General features: G+C 42.9%; 1 protein-coding gene across 1 annotated transcript; it reads right to left on the bottom strand.

The window, feature by feature from the left end:
- Positions 1 to 126: 126 nt before the first annotated feature.
- On the bottom strand, positions 127 to 20,444 carry LOC142575012 (uncharacterized). The gene is made up of 6 exons (XM_075683988.1): positions 20,253 to 20,444; positions 5,805 to 5,924; positions 5,001 to 5,109; positions 4,711 to 4,859; positions 2,559 to 2,625; positions 127 to 262 (listed from the first exon to the last, which is right to left on the bottom strand). The coding sequence occupies exons 1-6, from the start codon at positions 20,442 to 20,444 to the stop codon at positions 156 to 158; spliced, it is 744 nt and encodes a 247-aa protein (XP_075540103.1). The 3' UTR covers positions 127 to 155.
- Between the last annotated feature and the right edge of the window lie 2,408 nt (positions 20,445 to 22,852).

The raw sequence follows: 22,852 nt of genomic DNA, 5'->3' as shown, positions 1-22,852 counted from the left end.
TGCTTTTCTAGACTAAGGTTGTGTGGTGTCTTGAAGATAGTTGCTCTGTTATTGGAACATTTCTTTCTCCAAATGTTTCAAGAAGCAAGAGGTACTTACCTCTGAAGAAATTCAAGATTTGCCCCTACTCGTGCATCACATTTGATGTACAAGCACTAGTGGACTGCAAACAGATACTCAATAGCCAGCTTCAAGTTGATGTTTGGTATTATGAGCTCCCTATCCACAAACAGATGGCAGGTGCATTGAAAGATGGACTGAACTGGAAGAAAGCAGAGTGAGAAACATATATCTTTATGTTAATACACGCTGAACAGTATTATTCATATGTTCTCCAGTGGTTAATAAGAAAGGAGTTGACCTGAACCAGGCTATTTCAGTAAAATCTGCCTGTATCATACTACAGGCAGATCAGATATTAGTCAATCTGGAAGTGGGGGTGTGCAAATAAAAAAAATGAATACAACTGTTTAGCTCAAAGGGCTCAGAACATTTAAAATACTCTCCAAGTTCCCAGTTATCTGCCCTCATCAACACTGCCACTCAGCTACCAGCCAAGAACGATAACCGTAACAGTCAGTTGAGAAAAGCGCTCATGCCTGTTGTACAGCGCACCACACGAACCACTGATGAGAGTATGCCTATGGTAGAATGTGCACAGCTCCTGTCAGTAACAGTGTTCATGAGGCTACTGTTTTATTTGCCGCTCTCAAGCAGCGTCATCATGATGTAATCCTTGGACAGGACTTCTTGTCTGTCCACTCTGCACTTATCAACCGTGCGAACGGTGTTCTTCAACTGCAGCTTACATCTGAACCTGCCATTGTTCGTGATCCCCTGAAACTCCTGTGCTGTATTGATTTCGTTTGCTCACTGTCCCAAGCTGCAACCAAAGCCTCTTCGACGCCTTCTATTCGTGTAAACAATATCCCGTTAGTTTGAAGACATTTCACGTTTCCTTTGATAAACGTTTATGGCAGTTGAGTGCTTGAGCAGTGTACCGGTGACATCACGGCCATGAAACTAAACGAGAAACCCCATTATATCGTATATATAAAGGTTCTATTGTGCGAGGCAAATTCTCGAACTACAAATTCTTGTCTCATTCACTCCTTGATTTAACATAAGGGGTTGCATGAAGATTACCAGGGCTTCCACTAAAAAACTAGTTTGGAGAAATCTTTTGTACACAAAACTTTGAATTTTAGGTTACTATAGAACAGACAACCAAATGTTTTATTTTTGAGCTAGTTGAACATTATAGGTTATAATTTTGGGGATGTGTTTCGCTAGATGATACATATGTACTTTTATCGTATCTGGCGGACTCACTTGGCTTGCTCATTGACAGTGCGAAGCTAAAGCAAGGAGGGCATATGGGTGTTCTGGTGTTTGTCCTGAACCCCTTTACGAGATAAAGAATGCAGAGGTTAGTTTGCTAGTCATTGCAAAGTGGTTTCATGTACTAAGACTCACAGTGCATATACGAATACAATAAAACACTAGCCAAGCCCTGCTGCTCTTCAATTATTCAGGTCACTTTGTAGTAATCGTGCTTAACTGCAATGTTGTTAAAGTTAAATGCTGCATCAAACAACCCCAACATTCAGAGATGCAGTGTTATGTTACAGATCGTTTAAATGATATGAACAAAGTCCATCATGCAGCTTGTTTTTTGTAACCACGAAGGTCATCACTCAAGTCTCAACTTTGTCAAGAGTACTTAGGTATGAGACCCCTGTGCCCTCCACCTTGCTTCTGCATTGATGAATGAGCCGAAAGGCTCTTGGTAAGTCACTGGTGGTGAACAGAGCTGGCAACTCTATATGAAGATCCTTATCTTAACAAGGGTCTCCATTCCAAGTACCAGCAACTGCTGCAGCAATGTCTACATCAAATCAATTTGCTACTGGCTGCATATTACCATAATTAGTCACAAATAAGTACCCTCTCAACTCTAATGGAATGACACCCGAGAAAAGCCACAGCTCACTATTTATTTCAACATATTCAGCTGAAACATATACGAGTGTAGCAACAGGTGCTTCAACATTACCAACTGCATGAAGCATGCTTTGTGGAAACTCATTCGTTTAGGAACATAGCATAAACCAAAGAGCGTGACAGGCAAGCCACAAACATACCAAGTCATTTAGGCTGATTGACCTTAATGCAATAAGCTAATCTAGCTTTCTGCAGAAGAAACTCATCACAGTCTCAGGTTTAACTCTTTTCCAGGTGCCATTTTTCTATGCTTTATTACAATTACATCTATATTTAGTTTGGTATCAACAATCGGACTGGTAAGCAGCTTCCAAACAAGTCAACAGCTGTAATTGGGCCATAAAGCAGCCACAGCTGTGGCAATAGCCATTAGATAGATAACGATGATTTTGTTAAGTAGCATTTGGTGACATACACCATCTAGCCATTCAGAAACTTCCTCACGGCCTTTGCAGTTCCTTGCTTTTCTTCATGATGAAGAGTGCATTTCGGACTTTTGAGTATAGGACGTATTCTAAAACATTGGTAAATTAAAAAAGACTCAGAAAGCTCACCAAGTGCAACTATGACTGGGCAAACGGGCAGGTTGTGAAGAAAATTGCCAGTCATCTCTTTTGATGCCTGAAACAAGAAAGAGTGCAACTACAGCTTAAAGTAATCACATAAATTTTAGTGAATGAAGCATTTTTGTATATGTGAAATGTAGGATAGTTCCAACTGAAACGCATTTGCTGTAGATCTATCCTTAGTGTCTGGACCAGGAAACCTGGTCAGTGAGGCAAGAAGTCTACTTTTTTATAATCTAAAAATGCATGTCTTATTTTTATAAGAAGTGCATACGAGAGAAGCAGGTTGCGGATTAGGTCTCTATTTTGTCTCTAGGTCTGTCTGTGTGTGCTGGAAATACAAAACAATTGAAGAACAAAGCAAACATATAGAATTTCTTCTGATCGGTTCAAAACAGAGCCGCATGCTCATTATAACTGCACTGCTTTAGGGGACTGATCAGCTTGTGTGCTCGAAACCTTACAATTGTGAGATTGACTTGTTTAGTCAATCTGAAATGAAAAGGCCCTTTGTGATATTCCTTGGGAATCTGTAGTAAAATATATCCAATCATTTGAGGTTAGAAACATAATGGTTGAACATGGTAGAACCTTAGACGCCTACACCCAATTGAAAGAGTGATATCATAAAGTAACAAGTAATAACACCACCTTTTCTGCTTGCATAAGCATGCATTGACTGTTTTTCTAGTTTAAGTGTTGAAGATTGAACCTTATAAATAATGTATAACCTTCAGCCTGACAGTTCCACGGGTTTTACAGTGGAAATATTTGCCTGAATGACAGTGCTTCTAGTATCAGGCATCAGCTGCATTACAATGTTAAAAGAGTGAGAAATCTAATGTGGTAGTGTGGCACAGAGATAATTAGATAATTCTAGCTCAATTACATTTGAAAATTACTGGGAAAACAAGGGGAATGCGGGAGATGGAAATTCAAGATGATGAGAAACACAAGAACAAGGTGAAAGCCGGAGCCAATGTTTCAACAAGTGGACTTGTCTTTTTCAAGGAGACATATGCTCTCTTCGGTGCAGTATATATAGGTGCGTTTCCTCTAAAGGGGAGAGAGGAAAAGGTGGGTTGGCGACGCACTACTGAAGGTGTGTTAGCGGCGAGGGTGTAGAATTCAGAAGTTGTGCTCTCAACGTCGGAGAAGGAAGCAACGTGCGTGAGCCAATTGACGTGTCATTGCAGGTTCCATTTTTAGTGATAGGGGCCTGGACAACAAGGGCGGGTGGGGTACTATCTGCTTCACTGGAGGTCAGTGTACTATCGTTTCCGTGAAAGAGAAAATAAAATTAGTGGGAGAAAATGTAGCTCTTGGAAGAAAAAATTAATGAATATATAAATGAACGAACGTGAAGAATAAATATAAGTAAATGGTGGAGGGGAGGCTGGAATACTGTTGACAACCGAAACAAAGTATCTACGTGCATGTATATTGAAAAAAAAGGGGGGAGATGGGATACAGGGCAACCCAGTGATAAATCAGTGCTGTTGCCCACATACTTTGAAATTTAGCACAGCGAATAATTTCTACATCTCCCTTTCAAACGTTTATGCCAATCGGTTGCAATGTCTTGAATTTATGGATGAGGTATGATTCTCTATTTTCTGTCTCGTGCAGAATGGAAATTTGACTGTAGGATATAGAGCTTCAGTTCATCAGTTAGGACCTGGTTGGTTGAAACGTTCGGTGTCGCCTTTGGGAAGCTCTTTAGCTGTGTCCATGCGATGTTTGTTTAACTTGACGTTCCTTGATTGTACCGTTTTATTGATATATTATTTCTTACAGAAGGAACACTCAAGCATGTAATATCGGAACTAGTGCAAGTAGAGCTAGTTTTCACTTCGTGTACATAGCCATTTGCGGTGCTTTTAATTTTAAGGTCACTTTGAAGGTTCCTGCAGTATTTGCACCTGAAGCGAGGGCCTGCTTTTATTACGGGGGAATGATGTTGGCACCAACATGTCTTTGAAATTTCTGTTGTGGCGACAGGTCACTCTTGGTATCACCAGGAACACTTTTCATAGTTAGTTTACACAGTTAGCCACAAAGCATAGTTTGCGATGTTCCTGATTTCTTTCGCAGAAAGTCGGTCCTTCACTTTCCGGCATGCCGCTGCTATCACGCTCACTACTTCCTGTTTTTCCGGTGGCCGAAGATATGCACCTTTGTCCAAGGCCTCCAGCACATCCTGGCTAAGGTTTTTCCAAAAGAGCGCTACCTTAGAAACGAAAGATGGTGCCAGGTCTCTGCTGCGCGATGACCTGACTTCATCGTCGCCTGAAAAGCATGAAGTATAGCCTTCAACTTAGACCACAAAAGCACCACAACATCACCATAACATCTGGTATACAAAGTGTACCTGAAATTATCATGTGCGCCTTTTAAGTAAAAGTAGCGATGTTTGAATAGACTTGCCTTAAATCCATTCACCATTGCACACAGTGAACGTATGAGTGCCACTCTCAACGGATTCAGCCAAGCAGCTGAAAGCCTCTTCATCGACCTCTGTTCCATCAAGTAGATAGACCTGCAAGCAGCATATAATATTTATTACCGTGTACACAGAAATGAAATGCACACAATTTCCAGGCTTTGCCACGGGTGAGTTCTAGCTACATTCAGAAATCTACGAAGGGGTGAGCACATGAACCTCCTTATCCTGCACAAAAACACCAATTGCACAGCCCTGAGAGCTCAAATGAAATCATTTGCGTTTGTAGTCTGCACTTTGTATACGAAACACTAAATTATATATAAACGTAACAAAAACAAACGCTAACACAAGGCACATTTCTTGGGAGCAGCCACATACGACATTCAATGCTTCTAAAGATGAGCAGCAGCCATGTCAGGCCATCCCAAACTTGGCATCATTTAGTACCTTCAGCTGACCCCTTCAGACTGCCACCTGGTGCTATAAATTGATGCTAATACATACCCGGCACAACTGCTCATGTAAGATGGCTTCTATTGGATTACAACAAAATTACAGTGCTGCTTATCCAAGCCAGAGCATGAACAAAAAAGGCATGCCATTGATAGCCTCAACAGCTGTAAGCAACAATGAGTCCAGCTACACAAAGTACACTCACAGGACCAAATAACAGCTTGAAAATAAAAAAGCAAATATACTATGCTTGTCCTATATGTATCTCCTAGTCTGCCATGGAATTAAGAATATATTGAGAGTCGTAAGCATAAGCTCAAAGTACATTTACAAACCTTCATGTCCTGATTGCGACACATTCTAAATTCCACAGCTTTCCTTTTTACGGCATCAAGCGTGCTCACACCTGCGAGTTTCTTGATGGTCTTATCACTGCTACATAGCTTCACAATCAGCTGAAAAAAACAGGCACGTACATAGTTGCTTGTTTAATAATAATGCAATGTCAGGGTGACAAGAAATGTAGTCAAAAGAGCCTTAAACTGGTCAAAGGAGAATGGAACTTGATAGAGGAATTCTGTGAAACATGCAAGGTGGAGAAGTAAAGATTGAAGTGGAAATTAGACATGTACTCAATTATACGAATTTGCTACAAAGGAAACCCATACAGGTTCCTCGAAGGCAAAACTTTGCAGATGAGGAAAAATTCGTTCTGTTCTGGGACTCAAACAAAGGAATATCTACTTTCTTTCCGGGGCAATCACTTCACCGTTTAAACTAACTAGTTGCATAGCAGATGGCAGCATTTACTCGAACTCATTAAAAGCTCAAAGCAACGCCAACTGACAAAGAAATTTTGTGGAAACCAACAACGCGGAAAGAACGTGGATTACTTCACTTTGTAGGTGTAGAACTCCACCTTGCGAATTTTTCAACTACAAAGCTCCACTATGGAGAAACCCGTATGGGTTGTCTTTGTAGCAACTTGTTAGAATTGAATAGATGTCTTATTTCTATTTAAATAAATATGGAACTAGCTGTACAACTGGACCGCATATGTTCATTGATATTTCAACTAATTGCACTGTGAAATTGCAGCAGTCCACTTGAACGCCTTGCTTCTTGCCCCTCAATTAAGCTGCAAAATTACAGCTGCACCGCCAAAAAGACAAGTGTGCTTACTGTTAATCCACCGCTCAAGAAAAAAAAAATATCGTGAACCACTCCACTCTGTGAACGTGGGTGACCAGCGAAGCTGTTTAGCGCATGACACATAGGCGACATAATTTTTACCAAAGTACGAACATATTTATTGTCCTGATTGGTGGTCATCGTGCCGACAGGTACGCACACACATTGCGTATCACTTCCGTTGTTAAATCTGTCCGTCACGTAAGACAATGAATGGCTCATATCCCCATACCCACGTAAACGTGGCCTCCCCATTACGACAACAGAAGTGAAATTCTACTCTGGAATGATGGGCGGCAATGAAGCCAGCTGTGAGAGAAGACAACGCTTGAGCCATTGCCGATGCTGATAGCTTTTGCACAACGGAGCCAGCTGCGGAAGAAGACGATGACGAACGCGCAAGAATTGGCACGAGTGCGTTCGTGCAGTTGCGCTGAGTTGTGCCAGCTGTGGAAGAAGACAACGGCACTCGAGCTATTGCTGATGATAGTTTCTGCGCTCATCCGACGAACGGATTTTGGTTTTGCCTAGCCATATATAGCTTGGCTGTAAAAGCTCTTTTGCTTAGTAGGCATACTACTCCAATTCCTAAGGCTGCAATAAGTGTGCATTGCCTTTCATTTTGTTAAATGACATCACTTGGGCGTCGAATTTTCAATCAGCCAGTTCAGCATGAAGTCAGCGCAGCAGGAAGTTTCAAACTCAATTAAATTAAAATTTTGCACTGGATATCACTTTGGCATGGCCGCAAGCAGCTGCTCTTCCAAGTGTTTCTGTTTCATGTTGGTTAAGGCAATAATGTTGAAAGGATTGCACATATGTAATATTGTTAGCCCCTTGTCGGTATTCTACATGAGCGATGGTGGTGCTGCATCCTTGTTGGTTGAAAACGTGGGTTCATGCTTGTAACCAATCAGCAAGATATATATTTTACCTTTGCAACGAGAAGTTAAGCCCTAATTCAAGCTACACACTTGTTTGACAAACCAGGATGGCTTATTTCATTCTACCGATATCCGCCCCCCTGGGAGCTTGTCTTCCTCCAAAATATATGTCAAAGAATTAGGAAATTAGAAAAGGAACAGCCCCACAATAATTCTGCATTGCAATGGGAAGGCTGCTTGAGCCTGGTGACTATGTGCGCTAGGTGATTTATTGCTACCCTATCATACTATTGGTTAACGCTTCATTCATTATTAGATTTGAATCAGGTTAATCGGTGCAAGTCATCCGTGATTAATTTGTCAAGCGTGTCCTCTTAAAACTAGACATGCAATTCTTTATACATGCAAGTTTAATTCCTGTGTTGAAATCATCTTTTCGTCACAGCAGGCTTTCAAGTGCACCTATACCTATGTATTCCGCTGAAGGTGAGAAGGCAGACGACTTGTCAGGTGGTGTTTGATTTCAAACCACAGTCGTTATGATACAACACTTTGCAGGGTGTATTAAGCACAATCTCTCTCTTTCATGCATAGAGCCAGTGCCGAAACAGATGTTCATTCGAGGAATTTCAGCGCATTGCGAACTTTTCTGGTGCAACTCAAATGTGCTCTGGCATATGAAACTTTTTATAGTAGGAAAATACTAGCACAATTTGCCACTGCAACTGAACTTCTATTCTGTAATTGTGTGAAATGCATGGTGCACGTCTGTAAGAGGAAAAACAACTATCTAATGCAATGTATAAGAGTGGAATAATCTTTTCCTTAGGTTTTGTGCACATCAACAAGCAGGACCATTTTGTTGATTAGTGGCTGGCTAATATCCAACATTTTTAATCAATCGATGCCCAGCCCTAGTGGCTACACACAATATGTTAACGGATTAAACATGGTGTTTATTGGCTTGAAATATCAGGCTCGGCTTGTCACTATTCTATGTAGACGAAATTGAGACGAAGGCCACCTTCAAACCTTGCAGGCAAACTACATCTAGCTTATACGACATAACTGCTGTATCAAGGGTTGCAAGTTCCTTTGTAGCGAGAAAAAGGCGGGCAAATGAATTTGAGGGCTTTAAACGTGGGAGCCTTTAGTTATGCCTAATTGTTCAGATCAATGTCCTACAAACAGATATAATCTTGTTATTTTCTTGTATATGTCTACGGCTTATAATATCAAGTTTGACAAATCAATCCTGTTTTTATAATATCTCTAATGAATTAATTTCTTAACATACATCTGTCGAGTAAGGCCCAAAACTCTCGAGATCCCCATGACTTGCTATCACCAAGCAGGAGCATTGCATTATCACGGCACTTTCTCAATTGCCTCGCAGTTCATAATTTGGTAACAGAACATAATTATTAGGGAAACCTATAGAATGGTGGGGGAGAGGTTGAACACAGGGTTTCCCTCTTGACTTTTGTGTTGCAACCACTGTGCCATTTGTCAGACTGCAACCTAGTGCAATAGTACAACTAACATTTTTACTGTATTTTTAGTCTTCCGCAACATCACAAATCACTAAAAATATTCTTACATGCAATGCCACCCATGTCCATTATGTTCACCATCTTGGGATTCGGACTACGCCATTTCTAGTAAAGCTCAGTTGATAGTCGAGTCGTTGGGGTGTGAACCTCTCCTCTTGTCTTTTGTGTTTTTTGACTGGATTTTTCTTTCAACTATGTACCTACTCGAGCACTATGAAAGCAAACACCCAAAGTAACACTTGAAAGGCTTTATAGCACTTCACTGCACATGCTTCACACATAATATTTCATAAGAGTGCATATTTAAATTATTTCTCATCAAATTAGTTCAAAGCACAGGGTACAGCTATACCTGCAAATTGCTGGGTGAAATGAAGGAAACTATGTCAGTTTTCTCAGTTTTCAAAAAATTATATTGTAGTATATATATTTCCATGTTTTTCTTAATTAAAGACAAGTTTCATGTTCCTATCATGCTCACAATGCACATTCACTTTTGCTCAGAGAAGTACAAAATTAATTCACAGGCATCCACTCCTACTTCTGGCTATGCAAACTTGTTGGAAAAGTGATATTGACTCGCACTTTTTCAACCAAGCATTACAGTGACTTACACTCTCAGAAACAGATACTCATTCACGTACACGTCTGCAGCATCTAACCAGCACTACACATAGTTTACTCAAACTCAATTAGGATACTCAGTAACAGTCACCATGGCACTGAACTAGCTCTCGGGAAGTTACACTATCGCTCACACTTGCATTCCTTTATACACTCAATTCACATTAATCGCCATTCATATTTGAATTCACATGTACTCACGCTCACTGGCGTTAACCAGCCCTCAATTATGAGAACTCTTTCTCATCATTGCCTCTAGCTCATGCTGGCACGTAAGCTCACTGCCACTGGAATTGTGACCCATTATCCACAATTACTCTGCAGGGCATTTGTTAAATATATTGTCTCACACCGCGACTTAGGCAGTCCCTCGAGCCCCGCTAGAACGCAGAATTACAGTTAAAGCATGCGAGCGAGTGGCCAGAGATGTCATATACGTTTTAATACGCGCTGTCTACCGGAGCGCCGTAATCGAGAACGCTGCGTAATCGAGAACGCGCGCCGCTGCTCAGGGCGTGTTCGACCCGCACACGAAAGGAATTCACCGTGTCATCTTCGCAGCGGCGATTCCAACAAGGTTGTGGCGCGCGGCTGCGAATGGTGTCTTTGTTGACGTAGCGCTGCCTTATTAGCGCCTAGTTTGCCGCCAGCGTTGGAAACGGTGAGCGATGCCTTAACAAAATATAATCGTGCTGTGATGACCGAAGCCGACTTGCGAATTTATTTCCAGCGCTAGTCGAACGCCTCCTGAGCAGCGGCACGTAATCTAACGCCGGTGCGCTGGTGTGAGGCGCGGGTGGCATCTCTTGCCGCGCTGGCGCGCGTTATTAGCAGTGGCGAGGTATGCGCAGGAGAGATGAGCACGCCGTCATTTCCGATACAATCTCGTGCAACAGCACACTACGTAAATCACCCCCGCACAGGGCTACAGGCACCTCAACAACATGCTATCGCTCAAGGACGTGGCAAAGGCGTCGCGGGTTGTAGCTCGTACTGAGCAGCACTGGCCGGCGATTAGGCAACATGGCGATAGCGCAAGCTAAGCCGTCCAGTTGCATGCCCAGAACGTGTGTCTACGATTGAACGTCACAAAAGCACTAGCATGAGGCTTAGAAAACTAACCTATAGCAAGGAAGCGTGCCGTTATAGAAAGGCAGGCGCACGGGCGTCAGTTATTCACAGATGAACAGCTTTTCAACACAACAAAGATTTCAAGTTCAGTCGAACTTACCGTGCAATCCTTTGACAGAGGAGCCGTACAGTCCACACCACTGGTTGCACCTTACAGCAGCGAAAAACGTTGTAAATGAAAGTTACCGCTGGGACACAACCACTCCCTCTCGCAAATCCGAAACTACGAGAGAAATTGGGCCTGCGTGCGACTTCCGCGCCGTGGTGTCGTCGGGCGTCGTCGCGCAAGTTCCGAGCAAGAAGTTAGTTCTATGGAAGCTTTAATGCTGCATTACGGAAACGGATGTAGGATGAGCCTTCTTGCAATCGCAGACGATAACTGTACTCACCACATCAGTTGCAATACGCATAACTACTTATAATGCCCCCAAATAATATTCCGTTGTGAAACGGGTTCGGAGCCATTATAGCCCTTAACAGGACGCGGCAAGTACGGCGTTCGTGCGGCTGCGGTCTCGTGAATGTTCCTGTAATTTTAGAGTTTTTTTTAACACTGTGTATATACATCAACATGGAACAAAGTGCACATTGCTTACAACTGCAGTTCACTATAGATAACGTATATAACATAGCTCAACATACATTATCACAACATACCATATGGAAGCATTTCATATACAAAAAAACAACATTGATTCAGATTTCTGGAAGAGTGGGCACCAGACGAATGGTAACCGCCACATGAAACAAGGCGGACACACTCTTACTCAGTAAAAACGAGGAATAAGAAGTGCCCTTCCCATGCAACAATTGTCCATCCCACAACGTAAAAAAAAAGAAATTGAGATTTCTAGAAATATATGATGGCAGTAATAAAATAATAGGACTAATACCGATTTCAATAACACATTTATAGTTTTTCAAAAACAATACCCGTCTAGTTCTAACCCTAAGTACACAGCGCTTGTTGGTGGTACGCAGGAAGTTGAAAGTTGAATGAGCAAACGAGTAACGAGAATGAGTAACAGAGCATGGTGATGGCCCGAATATTGGTAGCTGCTATATATTGAACTATATATCTTATCTTGAATGCGGGTCGGCCCATATCTTTTAGAAATATAGAAAACTTTGAACATGACATAATTTATTTAGCGCAAAGTCGGCTACAAAATTTCGCTAGTCGCTGCCACAAACGTTCTCCACGTGACAACTGCTAGATAATTTGCCCTCTGCATATGCTTTGCAGGCGTCGTCAACACCGCAAACGACGTCGTCCTCTGTGCCACCGAGTGCACTGGATCTGTCGCATTTCTGAACGCCAGCCTGAAGATTAGACAGATAATATATAGCGTACGTAACCAGAGCGTACGGTGTACGCTAGTGTGCAGCATGCGCTAAGCAGCGCACGCTTACAGGAGTTTTCGTTGGCCTGCGACATCCTCCGATCTACTGGGCCACATGCCACCGTCGCGGCTATCTCCCTTCTTCACCGATATGTGGCGCTGACACTACGGAAAGAGAATGGCACATTCCATGGAAAGGTGTGAATATAATGTTAGAACTATTCATTTGTACATAAACAAAAGAAGTAAAAGGAGTAAAGCACTGGAGAGGAAAGAGGAAGCCGTGAAGTTGGTGGAATAAGGAAATTAGGGAGGCCATCGAACAACGACGGTTGGCATCTCAGGAATACAGAGAAGCAAGGAGGGCGCAGTTATCTGAAGAGGAAATAGGCCAAACATGTGAATCTTATAAACAAAAGAAACAAGTGCAGGTGCTCGTCCAGGCTAAAATAAAGCAGTCCTCTGATCGCTGGCTGGCTGAAGTTCGCGATGCAACTAATAAAGGGAGGTCAAGAAAATTCTGGAACCATATAAGCTGGCTGGGTAAAGCTAATAACAGAAAGCAGGAACAGATTGACGGCGACGAAGGAAATTGTTTAGAGGGAGATGACGCTGTGAACTGCATCGGTTCAGTTATAGCAGAGTCATTTAGGAAAGGCGATAGGGTAATCGCCCCAAATGAGGGAGCAACACAGAATAGCATAATGGAAAACAGCTTAGAACTGACCAATCTTAACTGGAAAAAGGCGGAAGAAAATCTTCCGAAATGCACGTCCGCGGAGATAGACGAAATTACAATCAAGTTAATTAATGAACTTGGCCCAAGAAGCAAGGAAACGCTGATAGAAGCATTGGAGGCAGTCATAACAAATAAGCAAATTCCGCACAGCTGGAAACAGAGTAAAATGAATTTGATTTATAATGATAAAGATGATAAGAACATAAAATTCTTCAGACCAATTACAATAACATCAGTTATATATAGGCTGGCGATGCAGGCGGTGAAATTCAAAATGAAGTCATGCGTAGAAAGTAATAGAATACTCGGAGAATTTCAGAACGGGTTCAGAAGCGGTAGGCGCTTGGATTATAGCCTGTTCGTACTTACCCAGTGCATAAATAGACCTCTGTATTTAGCCTTCCTGGACATAAGCGGTGCATACGACAACGTGAACAGGGAACTCCTGTGGGACATATTAAATGATGAAGGTATGGGTCATGAGGTAATTGATTTTCTACAGGAAATATATGGAGAAAATAATGTTGAAATAACATGGGAAGGAATTAAGAGTATGACAACTGTCGAGGTACACAAAGGATTAACGCAAGGTTGTCCTCTATCACCGCTGCTGTTCATGCTTTATATGACAAGTATGGAAAGAAGGTTACAACGATGCAATCTAGGGTATAACCTGTCGTACAGTTTAGGCGGAAAGGTTGTTGAGCAGCGACTACTGGGTTTAATGTATGCGGACGATATTGTACTGTAAGCAGAGAGCCAGGAAGATTTGAAAACTCTGGTTAATTACTGTGGAGACGAAGGAGACAGTTTAGGTTTCAGTTTTAGTGCAGCTAAGTCCGGTGGGATGTTTTTCAACGATACAACTAATCAGGAGCTTACAGTACACGGCCATGAAATACCCCGAGTGGCCGAATACAAATATCTCGGGGTTTGGATAAACAAAGGGCAGATGTACACGGAAAAGCACGAACAGTCTCTCATAGCAAAAGGGCGAAGAGGTGCCGGGATAATGAAGCATAGGGCATTGTGTGGGTACAACACGTATGAGGTACTGATAGGTATTTGGAAGGGAGTAATGGTGCCGGGGCTTACTTTCGGGAATGCGGTCCTGTGTTTAAGGGCAGAGGTTCAGTCGAGACTAGAAGTAAATCAGAGAGCTGTGGGAAGATTAGCACTAGGTGCCCACGGGAAAACCACAAACGAAGCAATACAGGGGGATATAGGCTGGGCATCATTCGAAGCACGGGAAGCTCAGAGTAAAATCCTATACGAAAAACGCCTGAGGAAATTGGACGATAACAGGTGGGCAGCTAGGGTATTCAAATACTTATACAGAAAGAGCGTTGACTCACAATGGCGGAGAAGAACTAGGAATCTAACCAGTAAGTATGCCAGACACGAGGACGAAGAAAGACAGAGCATTAAACGACAGGTTAAAAACGCGGAAGGTAAAAATTGGATAAATTTATTGGAAAAGAAGCACAGTGTTGAACTATATCGAGATTGGAAACAGCAGATCAGGAAGGAAGCGTTTTATGATAACTCAAGAGGCAGTGCCCTTCTCTTTGAAGCTAGGTCAGGATGTCTTAGAACGCGGAGCTATAAAAAGAAATTTAACGAAGAAGAAGACACATGTACTATGTGTGGTAAATCTGTAGAAACGATAGAACACCTCATACTAAAATGTGATGGTATCAATCCCGATGTCGATGCGGCCACAGTCACGCTTCCTGAGGCCCTAGGGTTCAGAGATAGTAATAGTCATGTAAATAAATATGCGGTGGAAATTAGCAAAAGGCGATTGGAGGATTGGTGGCTCAAAAGCAGAGAGGTGACATAATGTTAAAAGGGCAGGAAGACGTATTTAAAGAAAATAGAGAATGTTAATAACACACAGCACAGGTAAATAAAAATAAAAGGCAAAATAAAAAGCTGAGCATGGTGGCAACTGCCACCAACCCGTTTCAAAGGGGACGTTCCGAGAAACAACATCCATCCGAGAAACAACATGTTGGTTGGAGAGGAAAAAGGAAACCGAAAAGCTGGTGGAACAGGGAGATACGAGAAGCGATCGCCGAACGACAGATGGCATCCCGAGAGCACAGGCAAGCAAGGAAGGCGCAGTTGCAGGAGGGTGAAGTGGCCAGTAAATATGCCGGGAGAAAAGTCTATGGTTAAAATAGTGGTTCAAGGAAAGGCAAAATGTGAAAGTGAACGTCGGTTGTCAGTAATACGTGACAATAAGAAGGCCGCACGTAGAATATTTTGGAACCAGATAAAATTATTAGGCAGGAAGTCAAGAAGAATACAACATATTATAGTCGAAGGTGAAAACAAACTGGAACGGCAAGCGGCAATAAATTACATCCGAAAATTAATAGCCGAATCTTTCCAAGGCAATAATGAGTTTGTATTTAAAGAAAAAAAGGAGCATGAAAGATAACCAGGTGGTAAATGAGCTGGTGCTGACAAATTTCAACTCGGAGAAAGCCGAAGAGAAAATTCCTAAGCGCCCAGCCACAAGGATAGACGAGGTTCCCGTTAGGCTGATTAATGAACTAGGACCAAAAGTAATGAAGCTCTGGTGAAAACAGCGAAAAAAACGTTTATTGATGGAAGAATACCGGACAGTTGGCGCCAAAGTAGAATGAATTTATTTGTAAAGGTAATTGGGAGAAGATAGAATTCACTCCTATAGGCCATTGACCATTATATCGGTAGTATTTAGGTTCGCAATGGAGGGAATCAAATTAAAGCTGCAAACATGGGCAGAGAATAATGGCATTTTGGGAGAACTTCAGAATGGCAAAATAGGTAGGTGTTTGTATGATAACTTATTTGTTCTTACTCCGCGTATTGGAATATCAAAAGAACAAAGCAGACCGTAATACGTGGCCTTTTTACATTACAGGAGCGTATGACAACGTAGACCGCAACATTTTGTGGAATATTCTGGAAGGGGAAGGCTTAGGCGACGACTGCCTACAGCTTTTGAGAGAGATTTACTTAGAAAATACTGTTTGCTTTGAATGGGAAGGGATGAAAAGCGAGGAGAAAGTTCATATCAAGAAGGAACTAAGGAATGGGTGCCCTTTATCCCCACTGCTGTTTATAATGTACATGGCGAGAATGGAGAGGGCGCTAGAGAGAAGTAATTTCGGCTTTAACCTCTGATACGAACAGTCGGGCATAGTAGTAGAGTAGCAGCTTCAAGGTTTGTTTCATGCGGACGGCATTGTGTTGCTAGCTAACAAGCAAAGTGATTTGCAACGTCTGGCTAATATCTGTGGACACGAAAGTGAGGGTTTAGCTTTGAAATTTAGTGATAGAAAATCAGGCGTTATGATATTTAATGACAACAGTGAACAGATAGTGGCAATACAGGGCAAGGAAATACCTCGCCTAAAAGATATAAATATCTTAGTATATGAATAAATGAAGGCGATATATGCAAACACAGGAAAAACATTAACTGTATAGGGGACGAGAAATGCAACCATAATGAAGCACAGAGCGCTATCGGGATACAATAGGTACGAGGTGCTTTGAGGTATGTGGAAAGGTGTAATGGTTCCAGGATTTACTTTTGAAAATGCGGTTGTTTGCTTTAAATTAGGGGTAAAATAAGGACTCGATGGGAACCAAAGGTCAGTGCGACACCTCGCATTGGGCGCTCGCTGGAAGCCTGCAAATGAAGCTGTCGAGGGTGTCACGGGCTGGACTAGCTTTGAAGTGAGGGAAGCTCGCAGTAAAATTGAGCATTAAGAACGACTGAGGATTATGGAAGAAAGTAAATGTCTGGGAGAGTGTTGAGGTATATGTACAGGAAAAACATTGATTCACAGTGGAGGAAAATAACTAGCAAGCTTACGAGAAAGTATGCGGCCTATAAGGTGAGCAACATAGCAAAAAAGAATGTCAAGAGGAAAGTCAGAGAGGCTGAAATAATCTCATGGGTGGCAGCAATGGAAAAGAAACCTGCCATAAGTAACTACTTAAGATGAAAAAAAAACGAAATCGGCAAAGAAACAATTTATGATAACTCAGAGCGAAGCACATTACTTTTCGAAGCGACATCAGGATGCCTTTGAACAGGCACCTATAAAGCGAGGTACAAGAAGGAAGAAGAAGCATGTGCTTGCTGCGTTATAGCTAGGGAAACGCGGGAGCGAGTTTTAATAGAATGTGATATCTGCCCAGCGGTCAATTTAGGCACCGATCGACTTAATGGACAGTGCTTCTAACAGTTTATTTGTTGATGACGTTACAGTTTCAGATTCATTCACGATTGCTTCAGCTTTTAACACTTATTTTCATTCCGTATTCACACAGGATAACTCTTCACTTCCACCTTTCAGCTGTGACTCGTACCCTCCTATTGAAGAAATCGTCGTCTCCAGTTCAGGTGGCCTGAACATGATCCTCCATTTAGATGCTAAAAAGAGCCGCGGCCCAGATGACATGCCCAATTCCTTCCTCGTTCACTACTCCCTTTGGACAAGCAGATACATCTCCGTTATCTTCCGTAAATAATTATCCACCGCCACTGTTCCCCAATGCTGGAAGCTTGCTAAGGTAATTCCTATATACAAATCTGGTAACGCTCAGCTTCTGCAGAACTACAGACCCATTTCCTTAACTGCCCATTTATGCAAGTTACTCGAACATATAATTTTTAAACACGTCACGGAATTTCTGGAAAGTGACAATATCCTATCCAATTACCAGCACGGTTTCCGTCACAGATAGATTGACGGCATTTTTGTTGACTTATCCAATGCTTTCCACCCCGTCCCACACCCAAAACTCCTCTACAAGCTTAACTCCATTCTAAACAACCCTTCTGTGGTTGGTTGGATACATAGCTTCCTAACCCGCGTTCTCAGTCTGTGCACTTTAACAGCTCCATTTTCTCTCCTGTCAGCGTTTTATCTGGCGTCCCATAAGGTTCCGTTTTAGGCCTGCTTCTTTTCTTCTTACATATTATAGACTTGCCACATCGCGAGTCCGTTAATATTCGTCTTTACGCTGATGATTGCGTCCTCTATCCTAATAATTACACCCCAATGGATCATCATTTACTTAAGGACTCATTTGCAAAATATTATAGTTGGTGCAAGGAATGGCAAATGAACATTAATTTCTCTAAAACTGTTTCCATCTCTTTTTCCAGAGGGCTATCTCCATCACTTTTCACGTACACTTTCCATGGTCAGCATTTAAAAAGAGCAACCGATTTTAATACCTTGGTCTTCACTTCTCTCATGACATGTCATGGTTGAAACACATTGATGTCATATGTAACAAAGCTTTTAGACGTCTCGGTTAACTACATGGTTCATTGCATAAAGCTCCAAAAGGTGTCTAACTGCTGACGTAGAAAACACATACCCGCCCCAATCTTGATTATGGCTGCATCATATGGAATCCTCATAAGAAATCCGATATTAAGAAATTAGAATCAGTCCAAAAGAAATCAGTGCACTTCATTTTTCGCAACTATAGCCGAGACTTTTCCGCTTCTTCCCAATATACATCTACAGGTTTTACAGTTCTTTCATCCCGCCGCCGCTTAGAATGTATCACATGTTTATACACGTTGCTTCATTATGAGCGCCTTGTTACACTAAATAATTATTTGAACTTTAGTACACTTTCTATCTCTAGGAGTTACAATTATCTTAACCTCATTCATTTCCTTTGCCGAACAGGATGTTCAAGCAGAGCTTCTTTCCATTGAACATTGAACTCTGGAATTCACTACCTTGAAGCGTCCACTCTCTACTTATGCAAAAATTTTTGAATGCCATTGCATTTACTTGATATTCATATTTTTTGTGCCTGTATTTGGTTTTCTCGCCTTCTTTTTTCTCTTCGCTCCCTGACTGCCCACTCTTGCAGTAGCTACACCGAGGCTGCAGTATGTGTAAATAAGTAAATAAATAAATAAATAAACAAATAAATACATTTACAGGCTACTTCATCCTGCGACAACTGCACCTTCCTTGCCTGCATATGCTCTCGTGATGCTTTCTGTCGTTCCGGAATCGCTTCTCGTATCTCCCTGTTCCACCAGCTTTTCTGTTTCTTTATTCCTTTCCAAAGAACATGTTGATTCTCTTTCCGTATTTCTGTCGTCATCACACTTAGAAGCTCACTATATTCCCATGCTTTCCTAGGCCATTTGACAAGTTCTTCCTTGACTCTAGTGACGACATTTGCTATTTTTTCAACGTTCACATTCGGAGTGTCCATTTTGCACTGCTTGCTCTCTTTCCCAACTACATATTCAATTTTCAAAACAATGCGTTTATGGTCACTCCCTATGCTGCTATAGGGTTCCTCGTCAATGACCATTCCTCTCAAGTTATCATGAATTCCTTCTGTCATCGGACAGTATTTTATGGCCGATTGCCGGTTGCCCACTTCCTGCGTCATCTGCCGGCCCTTCACACTTAGGCCATGCATTCACGATAACAGGGTAATCTTGCTCACAAAGGCCTAGCATTGAGTTCCCGAGGTTGTCGGTATCGCCATATAAATCCTGTATGTGGGCATTCATGTCACCTAGTAGGATAATTTCGGCATCATTCCCGAAACCCTTAACATCAGCACTTATGATTTCCACTAACTTTCTTTTCTCTGTGCAATTATTTTCGGTCAACAAATACGTAATGCGAAGCCAAAGTTTTCTCCCACTCATTTTACCTAATAACGAAAGATGCGCTTTACATTTTGAATTTACTCTTTTCCACATGGCTCTCTGAAGGATAAGCATTCCGACTCCGCCTCCCTTTCTTTGCGACTTAGTTCTGTTTCACCTTTACCAAACATAATTCTCAATCACTGTGCGACTCTTCCGAGTCCCTAAGGTGCCTTTCTGTAACCGTATACACCCCTATTTGTTGTCTATTTAACTGCTCCTCAATCTCTGCCCACTTTTACTTTCTTCTGCCGACCTGCATCTTTAAGTAGCCTATCGCATGGCGAGCTCTCTTCCTTGCTTTCCTCCTTTTTCTACTATTGTCGGCGATTATATTCTGAGGTTTCGTTAGGGGACCTTCTTCATTACTACGTACCTACTCTGGCGTCCTGAGCGCCCATGGGCTCCTAAATAATCAACAGCGCTACCAGCAGGTAGCCAGCCCACTTCTCCTACAAGCCTGTAATTGAAATGGATCCCGTATCATCCAAAACCACCACTCCTTCTCACCTCACTCTTTACTTCAACAGCCTCGAAACCTCTCTCTTGACTCATTTTCCATATCGCCACGTTAGCAGCGACTACAGCTCTTTGTACGTGACTGTCACGTACAGGCACCTCCGGCACAGAGCGCACCACAATCTGCACCTGAAGAGACAGTTCGCGCAGGTCGTCTACCCTCTTCGCCAAGCGCTGGACTACTCCGGTCGCTATCGTTTTTAGGACTTCATTTATCCCACCTTCTACTGTGACAAGGTAGCCCACGTGAGCATCTTCCGTGAGCTTTGCTTTTACTCGCTCCATGACAGAACCCAGTTTCCGCCCAGGAAATGTCCCTACCGCCAATCTTTTATCACCTTTCACCCTCTTCACAATTGCTTGTGAGCACCTAGCCAGATTTCAGTGGCGGGCGATAATCACAATCTCACTGTTTCCTACCTCTCCCTGCTTCCCTTGGTCGTTGTGCGTGGGATTGGCACTCGACAAGAGGCACTGACCTCCACGCTGCTGCTTTTTGTGTGTGGCGGCCTCAATGTGGGAATAATGTTCAATTGAACGCTTCTCAGCGGTCCTTCGATATCTGCGCTGCGATTAATGTTCTTGACCTTCGCTGCGAGGTACGTTATCGAGTTTTCCATTAAATTGGTGCGGTTTAGTATCTAGCATTCCATCGACGCTCTGTGCGACGAGAGGCAGAGGTAGCAGCGGCGGCCAGCAAGGCCGTGAGGCGAGTGCAGCAGTTGGGCCCAGTCGGGATGAGAGAGATACGGACCGTGCGCTTCTACGAGCGAGACGGCGGCACCCATATCCGCGCATCCTGCCACTGCCTCGCCGATGACTGGTCTCGCCCCCTGTCGTAGCGTCGCCATATCTGCTCCGTCGAGGCGCGCCGGCGACGTGGTGATGCCCTGTCCCGTCGCGCGACGCCTGGCGCGCTAATGCCGCAGCAGTTGTTTCGGTTCTCCTGCTGTGCTCCGCTGAGGCCCGCTTGTAACGCTGAGCTGCAGCCACTGAGAATTTAGGTGCCGTTACGCAGCTACAGACGTCGGATTTTTCGCTAAATGAGCCATTTGATACTTTCTCATCTGAAAATGCAGCAGATCTAATAGGTTCAAACGTATATACAGTAGAACTTTGTGGCAGTGCATAAAAAGCCGCAAGAGAAGTAAGCGTATGCAGGCAACACACAAACACACGCGCGCGTACAAACACAAGCGCAGGCGCACGCAAATCATAGCAAGCCTTCTGTTCAACGGAGTTCCTGACTACTAGCGAATACCACGGACGCCTTGAAGGCATGGTGGTCTCAGGCGCATCGTGCGCATACGTGCGCAGTGCACTTAGAATCCATTCGAGCCGCAAAAAAAGCGTTTAATTACTCATTACGGCACAGCGGCGGATGCGTGATGGCGAGCTCTCTGGTTCTTTTTTTTTTCCGCGCACGGCCGGCGCCTCCGCTGGACAGATGGATGCTATGAGCATCCCCATTGCCAACAGATGGATGCTATGAGCATCCCCATTGCAATGGGGCAGTGCGTTGCACCGCCAAGCCCTAGTTATTATATTGCCTGATGCCCTACCTATGTTAAAGAAAGAAAGAGAAGAAAAGGATTAATAATCCATACAAAATTCCCATCATCAAACTTTCCGAAACCCTATTGGGAATTTTGCTTTCGCACACCTCCCTCGTTTGTCGTTTCCCTGCTTTTCTTGCACCTATCTTCCAATCGCTTCTTACTAATCGCTATTGCGGACAAGTTTACCTTCCCCCTGCTCTCTCTCAACCCAAGGGTTTCAAGGCGGCCAGATATGCCCATATCGCCCGCTGGGCAGATATCTTCGCATCCTAACAAAACATGCTCCATCGTTTCCCTAGCTTTACCGCAGCAAGCACATGCTTCTTCTTCCTTGCTCTATCTCGCTTTATAATTGCCTGTTCTTAGGAATCGTGATGGCGCTTCGAAAAGTATTGAGATTCCCTTTGAGTTATCGTAAATTATGTGTTTCGTGATTTCTTTTTTTCTAGTAAAGTACTCACACGCAGCAGATTTATTTTACATTGCCACCAGCCCTGAGATTATCTCAACGTCTGATTATTCGCTCGACGTTCTTTGTTACCATGTTGCTCACGACACCGGTCGAATACTTGCTAGCAAACTTGTTAGTTCATTATTTCCGCTGTGAACCAATGTTCTCGCTGTACAAATATCTGAGCAATCTCCCAGCCCATTTACTTTCTTCCATGTTCCTGAGTCGTTCTTCATAATAAATTTTACTCTGAGCTTTCTTTTCTTCAAAATTGTTCAGGCCATATGACCCTGATAGCTTCAATTATAATCTTCCCATGAGCGCCCAATTCAAGGCGTCCCAATGGACTTTTGACCGAGTCCTAATTATACCCCTCACTTCGAGCAAACAACCGCATTTTCAAATGTAACTCGGGAAACCATTACACCTTTCCACATACCCCGCAGCACCTCGTACCAATTGTATCCCCATAGCGTTCTGTGTTTCATTTTGGCCGCATTTCTCTTCCCCTTTGCAGTTATTCTTTTTCCTGTGTTATGATCTATTCCCTGCTTTCATCCATATACAAAGGTATTTATATTCTTTTACCGGAGGTACTTTCTGGTCCAGTATTGACACTGCTTGCTCAGTGTTTCCATTGAATAACTTAACATCCGATTACTTAGCGCTAATTTGCACACCCA

Source organism: Dermacentor variabilis, chromosome 3 (genome assembly GCF_050947875.1).
Source record: "Dermacentor variabilis isolate Ectoservices chromosome 3, ASM5094787v1, whole genome shotgun sequence".
Taxonomy (NCBI): domain Eukaryota; kingdom Metazoa; phylum Arthropoda; class Arachnida; order Ixodida; family Ixodidae; genus Dermacentor; species Dermacentor variabilis.
The sequence above is the reverse complement of the archived record's forward strand: the minus strand, read 5'-3'. Positions and strand labels throughout refer to the sequence as shown.

Bases quoted from the DNA above. Each gene is read 5' to 3' on its own strand.
- LOC142575012 (XM_075683988.1), bottom strand. From the start codon at position 20,444: ATGGAGCGAGTAAAAGCAAAGCTCACGGAAGATGCTCACGTGGGCTAC. The intron at 4,860-5,000 runs AAGGCAAGTCTA...CATGCTTTTCAG, and splicing joins GTGCAATGGTGAATGGATTT to GCGACGATGAAGTCAGGTCA. The intron at 2,626-4,710 runs GTGAGCGTGATA...TTCTTGTTTCAG, and splicing joins CACCGGAAAAACAGGAAGTA to GCATCAAAAGAGATGACTGG.